The 23,455-nt window shown below is 40.7% G+C and overlaps 2 protein-coding genes across 3 annotated transcripts in view; both read left to right on the top strand.

Annotated features, from left to right (window-relative positions):
* The window catches only part of ARFGEF2 (ADP-ribosylation factor guanine nucleotide-exchange factor 2 (brefeldin A-inhibited)), a 71,894-nt gene extending 63,553 nt beyond the window's left edge, over positions 1 to 8,341 (top strand). The window contains exons 35-39 of the mRNA XM_004687460.2: positions 645 to 775; positions 898 to 1,066; positions 2,217 to 2,355; positions 3,761 to 3,878; positions 4,724 to 8,341. Coding sequence (XP_004687517.1) covers positions 645 to 775; positions 898 to 1,066; positions 2,217 to 2,355; positions 3,761 to 3,878; positions 4,724 to 4,900 — 734 coding nt within the window. The 3' untranslated portion in view covers positions 4,901 to 8,341. The remainder of the gene's footprint in view (positions 1 to 644; positions 776 to 897; positions 1,067 to 2,216; positions 2,356 to 3,760; positions 3,879 to 4,723) is intronic.
* Positions 8,342 to 10,993: 2,652 nt separating this feature from the next.
* Positions 10,994 to 23,455, top strand: part of CSE1L (CSE1 chromosome segregation 1-like (yeast)) — a 35,148-nt gene continuing 22,686 nt past the window's right edge. The window contains exons 1-3 of one of the 2 annotated variants that reach the window (XM_004687461.2): positions 10,994 to 11,156; positions 18,283 to 18,378; positions 21,716 to 21,858. In XM_004687461.2, the coding sequence (XP_004687518.1) occupies positions 18,294 to 18,378; positions 21,716 to 21,858 (228 nt within the window). In that variant the 5' untranslated portion in view covers positions 10,994 to 11,156; positions 18,283 to 18,293. Of the gene's footprint in view, positions 11,157 to 11,591; positions 11,663 to 18,282; positions 18,379 to 21,715; positions 21,859 to 23,455 lie in introns of those variants that run through there. The other variant, XM_012728319.1, reaches the window with a different exon arrangement.

The raw sequence follows: 23,455 nt of genomic DNA on the forward strand, positions 1-23,455 counted from the left end.
CTCATGCACCATGCAGGTCAGCTTCCTTACAGGGGATCAAACTCCCACTGCAGTAGCTGGCAGTAGTTTGATAGCATTTAACCCTTGTGCCACCAGGGAGGCCCATGGAAATAAGATTTTAAATGAGCCTGTCCCTGCTCCGCTCTTCAAGACTGGGAGTGAGACTTCTGTGGAGAATTCAGCAGCACTGGGAACCTGATCTTTCATGATGAGGGCAGTTCAAAACTGGTCTGTAGGAGTGTCCAACAGAGAATCCCCTGAAAGACATAGGATCTGCATTACTGATTCCCTCACAGAGAATCTTCTGAATCTTCTGAAGGACAAAGGCTCTGCATTACTGATTCCCTCACTCTTCGCACAAATAACACATTTTGGGAGACCATTCCTGACCAGCTTGCTTAAACATTCCGTCTCACTCTGATCCTTCCCGTTGCCACCCCTTTGTGTGTTATCTTTTGACTTACTACTAATCTCATACTTCAGTGTTTGCTTATCATCTGCCTTGGCCATGGGGACAGAGATTGTTTATTCATTGCTGTGCCATAGCATCAAAAATCACACCTGGCACAAAGTAGAAGCTCGGTGAGCATTTGTTCAGTACTGGCTGAATCATTATTAGGGTTAATCTTTATCATCTAATATAGATCAGAAACTGTTTGCCAGCCTCCTCATCAAGTGTGTGGTCCAGTTGGAATTGATACAGACCATTGACAACATCGTATTTTACCCTGCAACGAGCAAAAAGGAAGATGCAGAGCACATGGTTGCTGCCCAGGTAAGGGGAGTGGGCCTCAGAAGGGCACTTGGCCACGGGGAGGCCGTTTCCACGCAGTGGTGTGTTGGCGCCGGCTCGTGCTGCTCGTCTTCTGTACTTAGCTCTCCTGTCCCCTCCACTAGCAAGACACACTGGGTGCGGATATTCACATAGAGACAGAGGATCAGGGCATGTACAAGCGCATGTCTTCCAAGCACCTCTTCAAGCTGTTGGACTGCTTGCAGGAATCCCATTCGTTCTCAAAGGCCTTCAATTCCAATTACGAGCAGAGGACAGTCCTATGGCGAGCAGGTAAGCCCACACGGCAGACAGACCGCTGTGGTTGTGGCCTCAAACAGCAAAACCTTTGGGAAATGTCTGACATTGTTCATAAAACTGTACACATTTTACACAAATATTTTCATGCTTGAGGAAGAAAGAAGGAAATGCTGGATAAATTTCATTCCACTACTAGGAACATTGCCTAACAACGTGAGTCTCAGGAAGGATTTGAAGGAAAAAGAAATTCATAAGACTTGAATTGATATAGCAAGTTAAGAAATGTTGCATTAGATTAAAATTGTGTAGTCATGAAATAAAATTTGTCTCTTAGGCTAGAAAGAAGATGGTGAATATTATAAAATACTGAACATATCTGAGTATGTTAAAGTTTTTTATATTAAGAATATTTCATTTTCATTAGCTCAGTTATGTGCTCCAGCATTCTCTTAAAAAATAAAGGAATGTTGTTGTTAAGTATGGTGACACAAAACGTGATAGCCTAAGAGAAATACAAAGCATTCATACATTTTCTGAAGCTTTTAGGGGTTTTCTGAAGCTTTTAGGGTCTTCTCCAGTTCTAAGCATAGCCACATAGTCCTGGAGTAAGGATATGAATGCATGTACAAATACATTCGCAGAGGTAATACTGAGAGCGCATTTTTTGAACTTTGCACAAAAATGATACTTTCAGTAAGTTTTTAGTAAGTTGCTCTGTTACCATTATTTTACTTGTCCACAAATGCCTATTTTAACTTAAAAATTTTTTAATGTTTTTCTCAATGGCTTAAAATACATATATGTAGATGTTTTATGCCTTTATATTAAGGTTTTGCTTCTGAGGATGGTTTTGAGAAAGTATATTTTTCATGTGCTTTCTGGAAAGAAAAACTCTTGCAACTTAGGAACATGCTAGAATTTTTAGTATTACCCTTAAGAAGATGAACTGAAAAACATTACCAGTCAGTGAGTAGATCTAAGTGGAAAACAGCTCAGGCCCTGAGGAACGGAGGGTCTTACACAGAGGATGAGCTCTCATGACTACCTTTTCTGATAGCCAAGTTGAGCTTATAAGAATGTGAGATATTCCAGCATTCCCTAAAGTGACTGTCTTAGGCCCCCACGTCATTTCTTGGCATTATCCCAGAAGGGTGCACTATTCATATGACTCTCTGACCTCTAGGTTTTAAGGGCAAGTCTAAACCTAATCTTCTAAAACAAGAAACCAGCAGCCTGGCCTGTTGCTTGAGGATCCTGTTTCGAATGTATGTTGATGAGAACCGCAGGGATTCTTGGGAAGAAATACAGCAGCGACTTTTAACGTAAGATTCAAATTTTTATCTCTAAAACACAGATGCATCACAATGATACTGTGACTTGAAAAGAGTAGGAGAAAAATACACATTGATGCCCCACAAACTATTTTCTTTTACTTTTTGCTTCTTTCTGCTGGCTCTTCTTTCACTTTTCTTAGTACACTCAAGAGGGGGGAGCCTCATTTCTTTGATGGCAGAAGTTTCTTAAAGCACAAAATGGTGGGCAGCGAAAAGCATCCTGAGCTTTGAGTGAACATACCTGGAGTGAGATCCTGACTGGTCCTCTCAAGACTGAGGTCAGCTCTGCCCTCCCATCATTCTTTCCAAGAGGAATGTGGTAGCATCATATGGCCTCCAGGATGTACTGACTTTGCCTCGGAAGGGAAGGAAGCCCTGGGGAGACGGCAGGACAACAGTGAGGGAGCCCCTGACAGAAAAGCAGATCTTTGCCCTCAGTCTTGGAGAACTCTGAGTAGGGTGCTTATGTTCTTTTTTATTTCTTGAAAATGTGCTAACATTACCATGCTGAGCTGGCGACAGTGTGCTAAAACCACGAGGGTTCCTGTACCACGAGGATGAGCACGGCGACAGGGTGTCTGGAAGTTGGGTGGCTTTATACGTGGAACCTTCACATGTTCATTCTTTATTTGATTCTCTATTTCCATTATTATGAAAGCAACTTAAGAAAATATCTTAGAAATAAGACTAAGGATTACTACCCAGAATATTTATTTCAGACTTATTTGTAAAGAAAAAAACTTAAGACAGCTCAACTCTGGAATGAATAACTAAATTATGCTATAGCAGATGAAAGAATATTATGTAATCTGTAACAGTATTTTTTTTTAAGGATTTTGAAACAGTTTTCTTGATGCGGAGCATGTTCATAATATAATATTCACCACAAATGAACAGAATGTCAAACTTAGGATAGTTAGATTTTCAGTAATGGCTTTTACATCATAGACCAAAAAACAAGATGCTGGAATGAAACTTGCCCTTGAAAGATAGATTTAAGGGCCTGTTGTTCAGTCATCCTACCAAAAATTCCTCTAACACAGATACATAAACGTTAGCTTTAAGCACAGCGTGTTGGGGACAGCAGCACTGGTTTGTTAGGTGAGCAGCAAGGCAGGCCACGTGCTCTGAGCTCACTGGGCTGCGGACAGCGATGCCCCGACTGTGCCAGCTCTGAGTGAAGCCGCCGTCAAACGTGCTTGTTCATTTCCTCTCGCAGAAGCCCCTCGAGTCGGTGCACTTGTTTATCCCCATTTACAGCTGAGAAACCAGGGCTCAGGAGTGTACTGGGTGCACAGACAGTGCTGGTGCTCGGTAACCCCCATTCTCTCCTCCAGGGAAAGCTCAGATGTGACACCTGTTGACTGTGTCTCCCCCTCTCTGATTCTTCCAGCGTGTGCAGTGAGGCGCTTTCTTATTTCATCACGGTGAACTCTGAAAGCCATCGGGAGGCCTGGACGAGTCTTCTGTTGTTGCTGTTAACAAAAACCCTCAAAATAAACGATGAAAAGGTATAATAAGCAAGTGAACTCCGATGTCTCCACTGGGACATCAGTGTGTGTGGGCTTTTCACTCAGACTTGGAACAGTTTTCTCAGTTCTTCCAAGGATATTTGCATAATTAGCATCGTTCTAGACAAGACAGGGAGAAGCATTCCTCATTACAAACAACAGATGCCTTAATACATTGGGGCTTTTTCCTTCAAAATGTCCCAGTTGAGAAACACTGCATTTGAAACCAAACATGTGCTGCAAGGATTTCAGTGTGGCTATGTTCAAGAAAGATGAGATTGTGAAGCACTAGTTTAAAACTCGGCCTTAGCTTTTACTGAAGTGAAAACTGACTTTGGTGGCAAGGTTGTCCCCAAATAGTGTTGTTGTTGTTTTTAACCTAATTCCTTTTTTTTTTTTTGAGATTTATTTCTACATACAGAACTGGGGTACAGGCCAGAGGTATGGAGGGTGAGAGCATTCACCAGAGACAGAGTGGGGAGCATAACAGGCAGGTGTACTGAAATCCTCTGCTGAGAGGAGCAGTGGGCGGGTCAGGAGAAGTCTGCTACCCATGTGGGTCACTCCCTGGCCAGGGATCAAACTCATGCTGCAGTGGCGATAGTAGCTTCATAGTGTGGAGCTTTAACCTGTCGTGCCACCAGAGAGGAAGGACCCCCATAGTTTGTGTTTAAATAGAATTAAAAGAAGTTTGAATTTCTAGGTTTTTGTATCTACTTTGTAATAGCAAGAAAAAGCACCAACATTATAAGAAGTTCCCAGGGTGAAATGAATACTTTTGAAATTGTGCCCCCCAAAATGGTGCCATGTCTAATTTTCTTTCTCTCCTTCTCTCCCATCTCAAGTTTAAAGCACATGCTTCAACGTACTACCCCTACTTGTGTGAAATTATGCAATTTGACCTGATTCCTGAACTCCGAGCTGTTCTGCGGAAGTTCTTCCTAAGAATAGGCGTTGTGTATAAGATATGGATTCCAGAAGAACCATCCCCAGGACCAGGGACACTGTCACCTTTGTGGTAGCCTTGGCTCCCTTGGGAGCCACTGCTGCAGCTCTGCAGGTTTACCATGCCACCTCTGCCTAGCACATCTCATCAAGGGTCAGACAGCAGCAACAGCAGTCGGCACACAGGAATGCAGGATGCCTGGATAAGGATGGCCTCTCCACTGGCCCCATCAGTCTCTGGCAAAGGCGTTGTGGTGTCATTAAACTGTTGCATACCCAGTCACCACAGTAGGTGGGGAGTCTGTTTCATCTCTGTCATTCCATTTTACTGGTTGAACTGTCTGTCCAGTCTGTCACGGCGCCCGCCGTCATTCTCTAGTTAAGTCCCTGATCGGCGATTAATGTTTCGTCAGAGGAAGTCACTCTCATTGAAAGTACTGAACATAGCTGTATAGGTTCGTGATTATTAGAGAGTATGTTAATAAAATTTCTTGTAATGGCTAAGTGCGCCTAAAATATGCTGGGTTTTTTGTTGTTTGAGTGTGTTAGAGAAGTTTGAGTGTTCTTTCTCGGTTGTGAGTCAGCTGTAGTTAGGTTAGTTTGGGGAAAGGTAAAGGGGAAAGAAGTTTTTTTTTTTCTTTCCTGTTTTGTTTTGCTGACACCTGAGGGATTTTATTAAAGTCTTTTACAAAAAAAGTTACTGAAGATTTGATTGAAAGCGGAGTTTAGTGAATAAGTTAGAATTAAGAGCTTGCAAGGTCTAAAAACTTGTAGTGCCTCCTGGCTCTCACTGCTTTAGTGCTTGGGGAAAACAAATCTATAGGGAAAAAATAAACAATTTACTAAAGATGATTAGCCTTCCTTGAAGTGAGTATTTGTGGATGGGTATTCCATTAAAATGTCCAGAATTCATTGTCCATCTCACACACTTTGTGAAATCTAATATATGAAGTAGAAATGAAATGAAGTAATAATTTAACAGAGTTAATTTATATTTAAATAAGCCTTTTCTTTTACCTCAGAATAATGAGGGCACCAATGGTTCGCATCCCAACTTTGCACAATCCCCGTTCAAGGGCCCTCAAGAGGGAGGGAAAGTGCTGTGCTGGAGAAGGCCCCTGTGCACCTCCTTCGCCCTGCACCATGGCTTGAACTAGGCAAGACCCTCACTGTGGTGGGGCCAGCACAGCTGAACAGGGACATCGGAGGGAGGTGGCCTGTGCCTGATGCTCCAGCTCACGTGAACCTAGGAGCTGAGATCTGACTCTGGGGTCCTTATGTTAATGATGGTGCAATACTCTTAACTGCAGTAGAGCTGAGTTGAGTGAGGACGTGGCCTCTGTGGAAGTGGACCATCTGAAGACACAGGGCCTGACGCCTCTGAGCAGTAGATTTGGAAACTTAATTTATTCTGAGTCAGTGAGAAAGAGAACCTATGCTTCATTCCCTGCCCGCTCACCCGCTGCCTGGAGGGCATTGAGGTTAGCAAGTGTTGCAGAGTTCTTTGAACATTCAGACTTTCTACCCACACCCTTTAGTCCTGTGAATTGGGTTGTATTGATGCCAACTCTGGTGCCTTAGAAGTTAGTAAGTTGGGAACCTATCTATAAAATCTGATATTTTTTTCTTTATACAGAAGGATTTCTGGTGCTTTTGTTTACTAAGAGATCGATTTCTTAAATTTTGTTTTTAACAGCCTTGAGGAATGCTTGTTTGGGCCAGTAGTACTCTGTCTACTCTTTTCTGCCCCCAAAAGTATTTTCATTTCTCTACCAAAGAAAAAGAGCAGGTTTATTAGATCTTTAGGTTATTTGCATACATTAGGGGGAGAAAAGCTTTCTCACGCAGGAAGGGATGGAGGGAGAGTATTTTCTGTGAGTGGAAAGTGTTAGCACATGTGAATGGCGTACTCAGTGTGGACCTACCTTCTGGGACTTGCTTCCTGGGACTGTAGTGTGTTCGATCTCAACAAGCCCACCATCTCTGATGTTTGTACTAATGGCGTAAATGGAGAACACAAGTTTGTTCAGAATGTACAGGTTTCATGCTGCTGCAGACCTGGTTAGAGATGTTATCCTTTCCCTCTGAGGGTCTCCTGTGACATTTTCTTCATCAAATGTGACTGCAGGACTTTTCTAGTATACGCCTTCTCTTTCATTTTTGCCTCCTCTTGCAGAATAAGAGATGTTAGTGCATTTTGTTACTTGCTGAAACTTGTCAGATTCTGAATTTAACATTGTCTTTTAAGAGATTCGATTTCTGAATAAGGCATCTGAACTGTACCAGCACAGATCTTTTGAAAACTGGATGTTAAAACTATTCAGGGTCATTTTTCTCAGTGGTGGACCGTGATGTACAGAGGAAATTCCTGGAATAAGCCATTCAACCTAAATTCTATTCTGTGACTAACCTAACTGAGCTCATGTCAGCCATGGTGTGTGCCACTCAGACACCAGGAAAGGGGCCAGGACATCACTAACAGAGCCGAGGAGAAGAGGGGAGCATTTCCAAGGCCTGCCTTCTCTCTCAGAATGCTTTAAGTGTTGATTATATGTGCTGGGTCTCTCAAGAAGTTTTCCTTTGTTACCATACTGCTGCTTCAAGCAATTTTTTTTCTCATTGTCCTTTAGAAAAATCACCAGCTTTGGCATCTTAACAACAAACGTGGATGGGAAATTTTATTTCTAATAATGCATCTCTAGAATCAAGTACACCTTTCCCCGTTCCTCCTTGCATACAACCAAAGAACATATGTGATGGAAATTGTATAATATTTCAGAATACAACTTTTTCCTCTGACAGGTGACTTTTTTACAAAAGGAAAAGAAAAAAAAAAAAAGAAACGTTTTTGTTGTTCTTTTATGACTATGGCTATACCTTTACTCATCATTGCAGTTATTCAAAGAGCCTGCTGACAAATACTAGAATAAATATCTCATTCAAATGTTTGTTGTTATGATGCAAACAAATACTGGGTTACCTAGAAGCTGGATCCCTAATACTGCGTTTTCTGAATTCTGTTCTAATGTTTGTGTTAAGATAGACATAGCTTGTACTCAATGAAATCCTGGAGTTTTGCTATGAGCAGCTTTGAAGTTTGGAAAACAAAGAAACCAAAGCTGAATATTTAAAGGAATGAGTGTGTCTGGAAAGCCTTGCTCTCAATAAAAGGACATTCACGAAAGTATAGTTTTTCTCAGTGTTCTAATTTTTTAAAAATTTTATCTGCATTTGTGCATCAATATTTCTTTATGTGCAAAGTGTACGTTTTACCTCCTTAAAATACCTAAAAGTTGTTAGCTACTTCTGTTTAATCTACACACAATGATTAAGTGCATTTAATATTGGTAATTTAATGAAAAGCATTCCTTGCCCAATGGATGTATACATTTTTGAAAGAATAAGCAGAATTATATAACATGAAATGCTATGTAAAGTTTTCTATGTAAAAATATTATGTATAATACTGTTAAAATATCTCATGCTTTAATCAGGTGGTAAATCAATAAAGTTTTAAAAAGTAAAGTTGTTTTTAAATGTAATAATTAATAGTTAAATTTCAAGCTATAATTTTGGGTTAGTTTGATCTTACAGCAGGTATAAATTTGTAGTTCTCCATTGGTATTTAGTAAATGTAATTATCAATGAGATAATATTTACTATATGTTTTAATTTTCTAACATAAAACTAAAATTCTCTTTTGGAATGGGGAATGCGATCAAAAATGGTGGGGGGAGGGAAGTGCACTGGACTATGGTGATGGTACATGGGTGATTTGGTGATGAGAAACCCATGGGGATTACAGCTGAGATTGAAAAAGGTACAAATTGATGTAAAAATAAACATATTTATATATAAACAATAAAAAAAAATTCTCTTTTAACTTTTCCCCTTGGCCTGTGAAAAGGGGCTAAAACTCCAGCGAAGATTATTATTTAGTTCTAGATCCACTTTAACTCAGTTAGTTTGACCAGTGGGTTAACTCTTAAAATCTCTCTTGCCAGTAGTAGAGACAAGATGACAGAGGATGACACAGGGTAGCCCACCAGACACTGAATGGTAGGCAGTTCTAGAGTTCCCAAAGTTGTAAATCATCATTGTGCTTAAAGTAGCCCCTGCAAAAGCTGACTAATGCATCACTGTTGTTTTCAATTTTCTAGAGTAAAACTACCCTCTGGTGTTGCATTTCAGATACTTCCAGTGAAGAACAGAGGCCCAGGCCTTTCTTTAGGGAAAGATTTCTCAAGTATCTTTCTCTCTTAAGAGCAGCTAATGCCAGGGGACTGCCAGCCAGTGGTTTTCAATTCTGCCCCTCATACTTATAACACTTGGTGATTGATTTTTAGTTCTGGAACACCTTTGGTTGTCATAGCTGGAGAGGGCCTCTAGTAGGTAGAAGCCTGGGATGGTACTGAAATATTCTTTGATATACAAGATGGCCCCCAGCCCTGAGAATTGCCAGCCCCCATGTCTTTTGTGCAGAGTTTGAAGACCCTGAACCAAAGTGACTTCCTTCCTCTGTGTCTCACAAGGTATCTTCAGCATGGTATTGTAGGATCTAGCAATCCAACTGTGGCAGATATTTTCAGCTTGCTCTTGCTTTCCTGTTAAAGTCGCTGGTTGATGAAGAGCCACCTCAACCCTGTGCAAGTGCTACATATTTAAGCGTTTTTCTAAATGACAGTTTTGAAATCACACTGCATTTGCTCTCTGCCAGGAGACTAGAGACACATTTTAGGCAATTATGTTTTCTTTTAGAGGGCTTCCCTGAAATTTTTACATCACACCTGTTTTCTTAAGAAATCTGCTGAACTACCCTTGAGTTATTTGTGTCACAACTTAGGAGAGTCTAAATTAGTAAATGAAAATCAGCACGAACAACTGGCTTGTCTCTGAATTCTGCAAGGTGCTCAGTGCCCAAAGGGCCCTGGTTTGAAATTCTAGATTCCTGAATTCTCTAGAGTCCTGCTGGGTCACACTTCCTCTTCTTCTCTACCAAAAGGATGGGGGTGGGGGGAGGAGAACTTTATTCCTCCTAATAGGCTTCCCTAGTGATCATGTGAAATGGCAAGAGGCCACCTCAATCATTGTTTAATCTTTTTTTATTTCTATGATAGCACCTCACAGCAGAGTAATAATCACCATGTATGGGATTCTTATGTGCCAGGCATTTGTCTTGCACACATCATTCCTTTTAATGATGTGTTTAACCACCCTACAAGGTGATACAGAAAATATTCTCATCCTACCCCACTTTTTGTAGGGGGTCACCTGGGGCTCAGAAAGGTCAAGGAATTTGCCTAAGGTCACACAGCTAGAGTCAAAGTCTGGCTCTAGAGTTTGCCTCTTAAAACACTGCCCCCATTTCCTTTAGGTGCTTGAGAGCCATTATCTCCTGTCTCATCTCTACTGCACTGTTGATGTTCCCTGGATAGCAGGCACAGATCTGCTGTGGGCACTGGACCCACAGGGCAGAGAACACAGCACAATACTAATACCTGTAGGCTCTGAGGAAGAAATGTAAATAGAGGTTCACATGTAGTAAGTTTAAATATGTAATGTGTCATGTCAGTAAGCATTGCAATAAAGCACTTTCTGTTCCTTCTTTTGATAAATAACGTGGTAGTACTCTGAATACTTCTCTAGCCCTCCTGCTGGCCCCCATAAAGCCTAAACCTAGCTCATTCCCGCCTCAGGCTTTGCTATTGGCATCCCCTCCTCCTGAAGCACTGGCCAGGCTGAACTTCCCACAACTGCACTCGTTCAGAGGCCGCCTCTGAACATCCGGTCACTGCCTGCCGTATTGCCTGTTCTTTCATTCTCTTTTCACAGCATTCATCAAGATCTGAAATTATCTTGGTTTATTCTTTCTCGCTCTAAAACATAAGTTCCATGAAAGAGCGTAAAGTTCTCTACCAAGACACTACAGACTTCCTATAGTTCGTGCTTTGGCAGTGAAAGCTTCTACGAGGCTGACATCAAGCCCGGACACTAAGAAGGCCAACAACAGCAGGCATTCGCTGAACCCGTGTTCATTTCAGGAAAACAGGGCTTGGGAAGCCCTTCCCAGCGGCCAGAGCCCAGGTCCCGGTGGCCAGTGACCCCAGCGCCGTCACAGACCTGCGTCGCGCTCGACCGCTCGAGAGTGGGTGGGGCCGCGCGCCTCTGGCCCCGCCCACCGCGTCGGCCCCGCTGACGCATGCGCTCCGGCGACCGCCTCGTCGCCGCGCCATTTTGCCGGGGTTTGAATGTGAGGCGGTGTGGCGGTAGGAGTGAGTAGTGCCGGCTCCAGTCCGTGGTGAGAGTCCCCTGTCCGTTCCCGTGTCCCACGAGGTAAGTCGCGGGGTGTGCACGGCCTCACGCGGTGGCCTCTTGGGACCTCGCTGTGGGAGGGAGAGACGAGTCGCTCAACCTTTCTGAGCACTGGGAAGCGATGACCGCGCCTCTGGGCGAGAGCGGAACGTGCGTCCGTGCCTCGGACAGCGCCCTCCGACTAGGCTTCTGCTTTCGCCGACGGGTCTGGTTTCCTCTCGCGGCGTCCGTGGGCGCAGGCCCAGACCGGGGCGGACCGGGGCCTGTGAGGGGCGAGGGCCGCCCGGGCGCGGCCTACCGCGGGCGGCCGAGGGGCCCGCCTCTTCCCCTCCAGCGCCGCGCGGATTGGCCGCGCGGCCTCCGAGCCGCTAGAGAAGGCCCCTCTCATTGGTCGCGCCCTCGCGTCGGCTCTCGGCGCCCCGGGCCGCCCGCAACGTGAGTTGAGTGCGGCGGCGAGGCCTGTCTGGCCGGACTGCGGGGCTGGGTCGGGGGCGCGCCGCTTCCCCGGACCCTGGTGATCCACTTCGGTGAGTTTGTGAGGGTCAGGTACGAGTCCATGCGCCTACCCAGTAACATGGGGCCCCCAGTTCTGCGGAGACGTTATGTTGTAGTGTTCCGAGCCTGAACATCTGGGTTCGTTCCAGGTAGAGCTTTTTCCCTGGCGTGGCGCTAGTTACTTCACCTCTCCCTGGGGGTCCACCGCGTTAGTACCAGGGGTACAGAATCCTGCCTGAGGTGACCATTACCCACTTTTCCACCCGTGCCCACGCCTTAGCCTCCGTAGCCCTCTCGACATGACCTTTATTTTTCTTAAATGTTCCAAGCTGACGCCCACTGTAAGGCTTTGGCATCGCTTTGGTTCGCTTGGAGGTTGCCAGCATCAGAAGTTCGCGGGGCTGGCTCTGTTTTTACATTTCTCTTGCCTTAGGCCACCCTTGATCAGCCTCACTGAAGACCGCTTTCCCACAGTTCTCCATCACCACTTACAAGTTTTATTTACTTCATAGTGTTTTGTCATTTTTAGAATTACTTCTAGTTTACTTATCTTCCCCAATCGCTGGGATGTAAGTTTGAGAGCAAGGATCTTAGAAGGTAGGTGTATGTCAAGCAGCTCATTAAACAAAAAGAATGTGGGACTTAGGTAAGTCTATCGATAATTGTGTATTGATAGGAATGTCCAAAGATAATTACAGAGAACGTAAGAGCCACCCTTCATTTAAAAGGGGAAAAAATGAAGGAAAAAAGAGGACTACAATTAAAATACTAGCAATAATTAATGCTGGGTGATGATATCACAAGTGATACTTGTTTTAAAAATAAATAAATGAATGAATTTTATATTTTCAGTCTTCTCCAGTGCCCACTGTTCTATCCAGGCAGTTGGAACAGTAAGTGCAAAGCCCTAGAACAAGTATAAGCACTGGCATCTATGAGCAGTAAGACAGGATAAATAAATGTCAGAATACATTTTTTTCCTTAAAGTGCTTTTTGAATGAACAGCAATAAATCGTCGCAGGGTAAGTTGATCATTTGCTTAACTGACAGGTGTAACCCGTTATCTGCCTTATAATGGGGCTGCTAACAACTAATAGTCTCCAATTTGGACTGAAAACTCCTGCATTAGCTTATCTCATCCATTTTAGTTAACTCGTCCATTAGATCATGCAACAAATGTTGAATGTTTGATGTATGCCAGGCAACATTGAAGGCTCTAAGCATGCAGAAACAAAAGAAATATTCAGAAGCTCTGCCCTAAGGAACTTCACAGCCTAGTGTGTATAAAGAGGTTAAGTTGAAGATAGCTCAGGTGAACTTTGTTGCTGTTAATACAGTATGACGGGGATGAGGGGGATGATAGCCGTGGGAGATTATTTAGAAGAGTTGACAGTGTGCTGACAGTTAAATAATGCCCACTCTCAAGTTAGAAGGAAGAGCAGGCAGGGACCACTGCCTTGGCTGCTTTGACGAACAGCTAGAAGACTTTTGTGATTGGAACATTCTTAAGAGTCGAGGCAGGGTGGGAGATAAGGTTTATGGGTGTTAGATTGCATGGGACTTCTTCGCCTTGGTAAGGAGTTTGGGTTTTGATTGATTTGTACAAATACTAAAGGAACATAAAGAAGATAGTGTAATGCAGGTTATTGTTATTGAGGAATATGTTTAAAAACTCAACAAAATAGATTAATTAATCTCTGTAATCCCCCACCACAAGAACACACAAATTCTAAAAAGCAGCCTTGCATAATTCTCAAATGGTAGAATAAATTGTGTGGCAACAAAAGACCTGTTTTTTCTTTTCACCTCATGTACACTGATGTAATGGTTTTGATTGGCAACAGCAACATTTCATGACAGATTCAGCATTCAACAGAGAAAAAAAATGTGAGTGAATTGATTAAGTCACTGTTTTCCAAAATGTGTTCCATAAAAAGTGACTGTGGCCAGCTGTCCTGGTAGTATTACATGGATTAACTGCAAATTTATTGTTTTGAGTTCCTAAAGCCTTCATAGTGACTGTCCAAAGAGGAGGTGAATAGAATGTTGCATTCCCCAGACTTTTGATACAAAAAGCAATAATGATATCCTCCCAGTACTGTGTTGGTTGACTTGTGATATTCATACCCAGAGTGGTTTGCCATGGCTTACAGGAAGTGAGTAAATAGGTGAATGGTACAGTCTAGTAAATCGGCCGTAACGATGACTTCCCTTGTGGTTTAAAAAAAAGTGTGTTTTAAGAGAAAGGACTGCTGTAAGGAGAGCACAGGTAAAGATAGGTGGTGTCTCTGGCTGTGAGTACTCTGCATTATAGCATGGCATTAAATAGAGCTTTTTCTTTCTAAGCGTTTTATTTTAGCACATGGAGATGAAGAGTTAAGGCTTTTGTTTCACATCAGTCAAGTTCAAAATCTCAGTTATCATTTACTTCATCTTCCCTGACTGCACTTTTTTTGTTTCACATTATCTTTTCCATTGTCGTTCCTGTGTTTATATTCTAGTTCAGATTCTATTTCTGCCTGAGCGAAAGACAGCCTTAGGTAGTGGGATGAGAGTAGATCTGTAGTTAGACTGGTTTTAAATATGTCTTTTTTTTTTTTTTTAAGATTTATTTATTTGTGCATACAGAACTGGGGTACAGGCCAGAGGCTCAGGGGCGGCGAGAGGCTTCACCAGAGACAGAATGGGGAGCAGAACAGGCAGATCAACGAAGTACACTGCTGAGGGGAGCAGCGGGCGGGTCAGGAGAGGTCTGCCACGCCATGTGGTCTCCTCCGGGGCAGGCGGGAATCGAACTCATGCGGAAGCGGCTTTAGATTCTCAGTGCTGTGCTTTAACCCGCTGCGCCACCAGGGAGGGCCTTTTTTTTTTTTTTTTTTTAAGATTTGTTTATTTATTTATTCATACAGAACTGGGTACAGGCCAGAGGCAGTGCAAGGGTTCACCAGACACGAGGGGGGAGCAGAACAGGCAGATTAACAAGGTACGCTGCTCAAGGGAGCAGGGGTGGGTTTGGAGAGGTCTGCTGTGTCCTGTGGGTCATCCTCCCTGGCCGGGGATGGAACTTGCACTGAAAGCAGCTGTGGCTCACTTCATAGTGCTGCACTTAACCCACTGTGCTACCAGGGAGGGCCCTTAATATATGTGTCTTGAAGCAAATTAGTGCATCTCTCTTGAGTCTTTAGGTGAAATGGTTACTATGAAATAATATGAAGTATATAAAACATCTCATTATGCCTAGTTCATAGATGCAACCACCCTCCCATTTAAACCACTCCCCAACAGATCTTTTCTTTTTCTTTGTCGACTCCATTCTGCAAACTTCCCAGCTCAAAGTTCTTAAATGCTATTTCATTATATACCCATTTTAAAAAATGTGTAATACCTTCCTGTTGTACATTAAATTGTGGAGCTTTCATCTAAGTATTAAGGTGCCAGTGATCTGATTCCATCCTCCAGGTTCACATTTTTCCAAAGTGTGTGTGCACTCTTCCTATCTCCATTACTTGCTTATACTATTTCTTTTGTCAGATGGATCCTCAGTCTCCTCTGCCTAGCCAAATAAAGTTCAGCTCAAAACTTACATTTTCTGGGAGATCTTTACTTGTTAGTATTTAAGTTGCCATCTCAAAATTATTGGATACTTTCACTCCAAGGGATAAATGCATTTCAGAATTAAGGATTTGGTGTTTTTCACAGAACTTTTTCTGCATTACTGTAAATTATGTATATACTTTGGATTATGCAACATCCCTAGTGATAGCACCCTGCAATCAAACAAATTAGTATTTCTTTATTGAAACAAATTTACATTGTGAGATATATTGCCTCAAGTAGTTCACTCTAGGGTTTGCTGCCAAATCAGTTTGCTAAAAACTTGTTAAAAATTTGTTCTGAAACACTTAGGTCTATAGATTTTTGGATTTCAAAATTGTAGAAAAGCATTTTAGGCCTATATGGCATTTCAAGTATGTCTTCTCTTCCAAACTACTATATAAGCTCCTTTGAGAGCAGGAACTTGATTGCCTTTTGTCATAAGCATTTAAAAAATACAATAGCATTTTAATGACTTTCTGGTTGTAAATGTAATGTATGTCAGTAGTTGTAGGGTATTAGAAAAAAAGTCACATGTAAAGAGAATAGAAGTAGTTTATATACACTACCTAGACATTACTACTGCTTACATTTTGGGGAATACTTTTATTTTTTGTCTGTACATTTGGGTGTACTTTTTTAACCTAATTTTTAAAAATTTTATATTTAGGTCTATGATCTGTTTTAATTTAGTAGTGTGAACTCTCATCTGATTGTTCATGTTTTATAGCTTTGGTTATTTTAAATTTGTTAAGATTTGATTTTTGACCCAGAATATGGTCTGTCTTGGTGTTTTACCATCATTTGAGTTATGGTATCCATTACCCTTTTTTCCCCCACTTTCTTATATTTTACAAAAATCCCTATGTACTTGCTTTTTTTCCTTTTTTATGGGAAAGCCGCATCATTGCCCCTAGAAGGCTGCATTTCCCCAGGTTCCCTTTGCATGTGATATTTTTTGTAAAAACTGCCTACTGGAATTTTAAGCATTTTGAAGTCCGACCTTACATAAATTCATTTTAAGTATACTGTTTGATGAGTAAGTTATACAGTAGTGTGTCCTTTGCCACAGTTACACTGTAAAACCACAGTTATACTATATACTACCACTACGAAAAAGTTTCTTCATTTTCTAATTTTATCTACTCACTAACAACTCAAAACCATAAAGCCCTATTTTTTGGTCCATTGGTAATGATGCACATGCATTTACGTGTGTGATCTTTAGCCTTATATGTTACCATTTTATTTAGCTTGTGATTTGTAGTATGTTAGATGTGAATTTTTTAGTGAGTCATAGGATATTCTGTGATTATATTTAATTATAAACTTTAAATATTCTTTAAAAGATTACCTTTAGTGGCCCTCCCTGGTGGCGCAGTGGGTTAAAGCACAACACTGAGAAGCTAAAGCCACTTCCGCATGAGTTCAATTCCCGCCTGCCCCGGAGGAGACCACATGGCGTGGCAGACCTCTCCTGACCCGCCCGCTGCTCCCCTCAGCAGTGTACTTCATCAATCTGCCTGTTCTGCTCCCCACTCTGTCTCTGGTGAAGTCTCTCGCCGCCCTACACCTCTGGCCTGTACCCCAGTCTGTATGCATAAATAAATAAATCTTTAAAAAAAAAAAAAAGATTACCTTTAGAAATTGAGTTGTAATTGGTACATAGTTATTCAGTACATGTGTGTACTGCAAAATGACCACCACAAAGAAGTAGTTAAATTGTCTTGCCTGGAGAACTTTTTTTTTAATGATATAGTAGTTTATTTTTTCATCATTTTGTGCCTTTTTCCATCTCAGTTGTAATCCCCGTGGGCTTCCCATCACCAGGTCACCCGTGTGGCATCACCATAGTCCATTGCACTTCCCTTCCCCCACCGTTTTTGATCCCATTCCCCACTTAACCCCCGTAAAATGTCTCTGGTATATAGTTGTTCATTATTATTATTATTTTCTCCCCTGGTCCTTTATATTCCTGCTATGGGTGAAACCATCCAGTATTTTTCCTTTTCTTTGTGGCTTATTTCGCTAAGTATGATCTTTTCCAGCTCTATCCATATTGCTGCAAAAGGTATGTGGGAATTGCTTTTTTTGATTGCTGAGTAATATTCCATTGTGTATATGTACCACATCTTTTGGCATTTTGGGTTCCATGTCTTTCCGATTGTAAATAAAGCAGCAATAAACATGGGGTGCAGGTGTCTTTTTGAGTCAATGTTTTTGTGTCTTTTGGGTAGATACCTAGGAGTGGGATTGCTGGGTTCTATGGAAGCTCCACTTTTAGCAGTTTGAGAAACCTTGTCTGGAGAACTTTTTGAGATGTACTCTCGGTGACTTTCAGATATGCAATATAGTGTTAACTATTTCACTCTGCTGTGGGTTTTATATATCTTGAATGTTAATTTCTTATTAGACATATGACTGATTTAGAAATATATTTTCACGTTTGGTACGCTGTCCTTTAATTTTTGTTGATGGTTTCTTTTGCTGTGCAGAAGCTTTATTTTTGCTTTTGTTGCCTTTGATTTTGGTGTAGAAATTTGTTTTTAAATCATAATCATCACTATCATTTGCATTCCAGAATTATCTCTCTATGTATAAATTTTCAGCATGTATTTTGTTGTCAATAGTTGTGATTGCCTATACACAATGGAATTTGTCTGGTGTCTTTCAGAACCTTATATGGCATCCTTACTGCTTAAAAGTTTAACTTGCCATGGGGTTTTTAAAATTTTTTCTTGTGAGTTTTTTGCCCTGTTGTCCTTTTCACAGCATTAAATCAAACTTTATGGTGATTTTGGTCAGTTACTCAATTTTGTCTTCCTGTGCCTATCTTGGTGAAATTAATGTTTTTTTCTTTATCTCAAAAATTTTCTTTTTTTTTAATTCATCTGCTGGAGCCTTGTCTCCACTAAGAAGTCAGCTTATAACCCATACCTAAAACATAACAAATGGATGACTTTTGCAGAGAGGCGAGGATAATAGTCTAAAAAAAGGATACTTTTAAGTAACTGGCTGTGGGAATAATTAATAACTCCAAATTAATTTTCTGTCTTAGGTTCCATAGTCATGGATCTCAGCGATGCAAATTTGCAAACACTAACAGAATATTTAAAGAAAACTCTTGATCCTGATCCTGCCATCAGACGTCCAGGTAAAGAGAACAAGTACTCTGGTACTTGCTTTCTTCTTTAAGGTTAGATGAGGAAAACCTTTGTGCAGTCTGCCTGTTTGTAAATTAAAGGTTTTCTATTTTTGTTTCTTTATACTGGGATTCATATTAATAGTTTTTGTTTGTTTGTTTGTTTGTTTTTTTCATTCTCTACCCATGCTTACAGTGGCTGTAACATGTTGTAGAATCTTTTGTTTAAGAAGAATGGTTTATTTGACAGCTTCTGTGGTAAAACGTACTAGTATATTTAGAATGGTTTGTCCCTTGATTTTTCTGAAAATCCCCCTACCTGACTGCTTTAGAAATATAATAATAGGATGAGAGTTAATTGCTAAAAAGCGATTAAAGCAAGAAAATCATAGTCTTTTAATCCCTGTGCTAGATTTAAGATAATAAGTATATTTTAAGGCACCTTCCTTCTCCCTCCCTGAATTTGACCAGCTTAAGGATAAATATTTGGAACCTCCTAGTTTAGGGATTCAAGCTGGATATGCAAGATCAGATTTCCAGCTTTTCTTTAAGGACATTTATATGAAGTATATTCATTTTCAAAGAATAGCAGCTAACTTTACAATTTTTAGATTTTTTTTGCTTCAGAAAGTTGCTAATGTTCATGTGTATACAGACAGTGTTTGAGGGCCCTCCCTGGTGGCTCAGTGGGTTAAAGCACAGCACTAAGAAGCTAAAGTCACTTCAACATGAGTTCGATCCCCGTCCCGGAGTGGACCCATATGGTGCGCCTGACCTGCCCACTGTTCCCCACTCTGTTTCTGGTTAATCTTCTCATCACCACTCAGCCTCTGGCCTGTACCCCAGTTCTGTATGCATAAATAAATCCTTTTTTTTTTTTAAAATAGTGTTTGAGGGCTTTATGAAGACACAAATTAATATGAATGTATGTTGGGGGGGTTATACAGTCTTCTGTTACGTATAATAGGATTTTAATGTTTCCATCCTATTCTAGGAAAAGTCATTATGATTTCTGAGAAAGAAAATTGTGATATTCCCGTTAGTGCTTAAGGAAGTAACATGTTCCTGGATAAAGGGAAATTAATGGCTCTAATCTTCTTAAATTTTCCCAGAACACTTCAAACCAACATTCTATTAAAAATTACTTTTAATAATTTTCTTTGTAAGATCAGGGTGCTATTGCTTTATTAATCCAGTGGAGGGTGTAGGAATAAACTTAAATTTCTGGAAAGAATTCTGAATACAGCAATTCTTGGAGACTAGTATCAGACCGATTCAACATCATTATAAGATGTGGCCTGAAAGTGGAATGTGTGGGATCCAGCTTATAGATACCACTATGTTCACTTAACTATTGAGATGTGGCAGTGGTGTGAATTAGACATTTTTTAAGAGTGCTGAAATGACTTATTCCCTTCATTTTAATCCAATCTTGAACTTGCACAATGATTTGTGGGGTGGGGCAGAAGGCAGGCAGAGTGAAGGTGCCTTGGCTGTGCCCAGATGTCCCAAGGAGGTAGAAGCAGGGCAGGTCTCCTTGGGAGGAGCAGTGAGTGCCTGGCCAGCAGGTAGTGATGTTCTGAAAACAAGAGAGCCAGTAGACAAGGGTCTTCTGGGAGCCTTCAGGCTGTGCAGCTCCCCTAGGAGTCACCCGCAGTGGCAGGCGATTTGGTGAGCATTTTGGGGACCATGGAGTTACCCTCAGCAGAGTATGGCCTCCTCCTCCTGCCTTTTCCACCTGTGTACTTGGGCCCTGTGTGCTTGAAGACATTTTGATGTTCATTGTGAATATTCTGTGAGCAAGTTGAAAGAAATGAACACAAAAGGGAATAACTAAACACATGAGAAGATTGCTTCTAGGATATTGATGACACTTTAGGAAAGAAACCTGGCGATCTTATCTGGACTTTTCCCCAAGTCATGGATATAATGTGTTGCTCTGTGAAATGCTGGCCATTTAGGGTAAGCAGACCAAGCTCTAGCTTTGTACAAAAACCATACTGTGTCCTCTTCGAGAAAACATTTTCGTGTTCAGTATTCTTTATCTTTAAAGAGAGACATGGTTGAACACAAAACATGGAAGATGGAAGTTAAACTCTGAGAACTCAATTCAGAAAGAAGAAAAGTGTTAAGTGATAATTAAATTCTAGAAGATAGTAGAGGCTCGTAGCAGACCTTTTTAATACACATAGGACCTTTGGAATAGGTGTTACCTTATGAACTGTCAGATAGGAAAAATGTGAGAAATGGTATAAACTACCATGTGATCACTAAACCTTGGAGATTTATCATCCCTGATTGTAGCATGAGTTGGAAATACATGGGTAAAATCTTGGTATAAATGTATTGCTACTATTCAGAAATGTTTTATTTGAGAAGAAAACCGGTAAAATAAGGACTGGGCTAAAACTTTTCTTTAAAGTGAAGATTTGGGGGCCTTCCTGGTAGCCTAGGTATTAAGTCTCAGTGCTACCACTGCTACGGCCTGAGTTCGAACCCTGGCTAGCTAACTCACATGTGGCACAACAGACCTCTCCTATCTCACCCACTGCTTCCCACTCTGTCTCTGGTGAATCCTCTTACCACCCCACATTCCCCATACCTTTGGCCACACTCCAGTTTCTTTTATGCAAAAATTAAAAAATAAATGAATAAAAAGAAGATGTTACCTACCTCTCTGGGTAGATGTTACCTACCTCTCTGGGTAGTAGTAATGAAATATACAAGTAAAGCATTAGAATTCTATGGTTAATATATGTTACCATGAGTTAACACTAGTCTACATTAAAGCACTGTCATAATATTACTGCCTTTACTAATAATGCTAACTATAATACTTTAGGAGCAAGACAGAGTAGATGACTTTTTCCCTAAAGTCACTATTCAGCATAGCTTCTCCTTCAGATGAAGTAGTCTACTACTTTGTAAGTTTGTGAGAATCAGGTGATTACTGGTAAAAAAAAAAGGTGATTTGAAAACTGAGGCATTATATAAATTTAATCTAACATCATATGTAGTCCATTTAATATATAAGAAACTAACCCCGTAGACCATACCCCCTAAAGGAAAATATACTAATTGTTCACTCTGATAATAGAATGATAGTTACCAGAGAGAATGAATTAGGGAGAAAATGAGTAGAAGGGGTCTGTTGGTTGGTGGTGGTGACTGGACAGTTAGTGATGGACGTGATGAGAAAATACTTTTGGTACTGGTCAGTGTTGTGCACTAAGTTACCTCAATTAAAATTATATACCAGTCTTTTGAGTTTTTGATGCTTCAGTCAAATACATGTAGCTTATAGGATTTTGCTTATAATAAATCTTCTAACGTGGAAATTTGTTTACAGCTGAGAAGTTTCTTGAATCTGTAGAAGGAAATCAGAATTACCCATTGTTGCTTTTAACATTACTGGAGAATTCCCAGGATAACGTCATTAAAGTATGTGCCTCAGTAACTTTCAAGAATTACATTAAAAGAAACTGGAGAATTGTAAGTATTTTGCAAATACATAATACTCATGTTTAATTATCAGATTTACATATGCAGTGGTCTAGAAGATTCAGACACAAATTAAAGATAAACTTACACAGTATCTTCCTCAACAACATATTAGCATATCGAATCAAAAAGAGATAAAGAATTATTTACATATGAACAAATGAGATTTATCCCAAACATGGTTTCACATTTGAAAATTAATGTTATTCATCACACTAGCAAACTGAAAAAAGAAAAATCATATGTCATTAGTTGTAGAAAAAGCATTTGACAATATCTAACATCCTTTGTGCTATATAAACTCAGTAAATTAGGAATAAAAAGACTTTCTTAGCTTGATAAAGATTACCTACAAGAAACCTATAGCTCAAAATATACTTAATGGTGAGAACTTGAAGCTTTCCCACTGAGATCCACTACAAAGCAAGGATGGTCTCTTTCCACCACTTCTTTTCATCATCTTCCTGAAAGTTCTTGCAAATGCAGAAAGAAAAAGGAATAAAATGCAAACAGGTGGAGAAGAAAGACATAAAACTTACTTTATTCACAGATGATGTGATTTTAAAAATGTGAAAGAATTGGCAGAAGGATGTTTTCCCAGAGCTGCACTTGTTTCACTTGAATTCACAAAGATTACTTCCGTTTCATAACTCAGCTTGCTGGAGAGTGAGACATGGCTTACAGTCCATTATGGGTGAAAGTTTACTTGAGCTCATAGTCTAAGGAAGAAACTGTGTGGGGAGACATTCTAAATGAATAATTGAAACAGTCTCTCTTGTGAACTGGGAGAAATTACATATGGCTGTAAAGCCACTGTGTATATATATGTTAAAAGTAAGAATGCAAAATGTTTAAGTTTTTGGTTAGGGATTTTTTTTTTTTTTTTTAAGATTTATTTATTTACAGAACTGGGTACAGGCCAGAGATGCGGAGGGTGAGAGGATTCACCAGAGACAGAGTGGGGCACAGAACAGGCAGATCGATGAAGTACACTGCTGAGGGGAGCAGTGGGAGGGTCAGGAGAGGTCTGCCTCGCCATGTGGATCTCCTCTGGGGCAGGCAGGGATCGAACTCATGCGGAAGTGGCTTAAGCTTTGTGCTGTGCTTTTAACCCACTGCGCCACCAGGAGGGGCCCAGTTATATTCTTAGTTTTAAGATGAAGCCTGTCACGCTGCAAATATAAAGTTGTAAATTAAGAAACCAGCATTTCCTCTATCTTACCTTACGATAGTGGTTCTCAGGTGGGCAGTAATTTTGTGTACCCAGTTATTTGGAGACATTTTAGTTGTCACAACTGGAGGTTACAAGAGGATACATCTAGTGGGTAAAAGCCAGGGGTACTCATAACCATGCACTAGATAACTTCCCATAACAAAGATACGCTGACCCAGAATGTTGATAATGTCAAAGCTGAAAAACTCTGGCTTATAATGATAATGAGAATTATTCTGTAATGATAGCAGTAATAACATTATAGACAGTATTAAGGTCATCAGAAATGATAGGTTTTTCTAAAATATCAGTTTTAAATCTCACTGAAAATTATATTTCTCATTCCATAAATGAGTTTTTAAAAATAGTACACAG

The sequence above is a fragment of the Condylura cristata genome, unplaced genomic scaffold, assembly GCF_000260355.1.
Source record: "Condylura cristata isolate star-nosed mole 26May11 unplaced genomic scaffold, ConCri1.0 scaffold00022, whole genome shotgun sequence".
In the NCBI taxonomy this organism is placed as follows: Eukaryota; Metazoa; Chordata; class Mammalia; order Eulipotyphla; family Talpidae; genus Condylura; species Condylura cristata.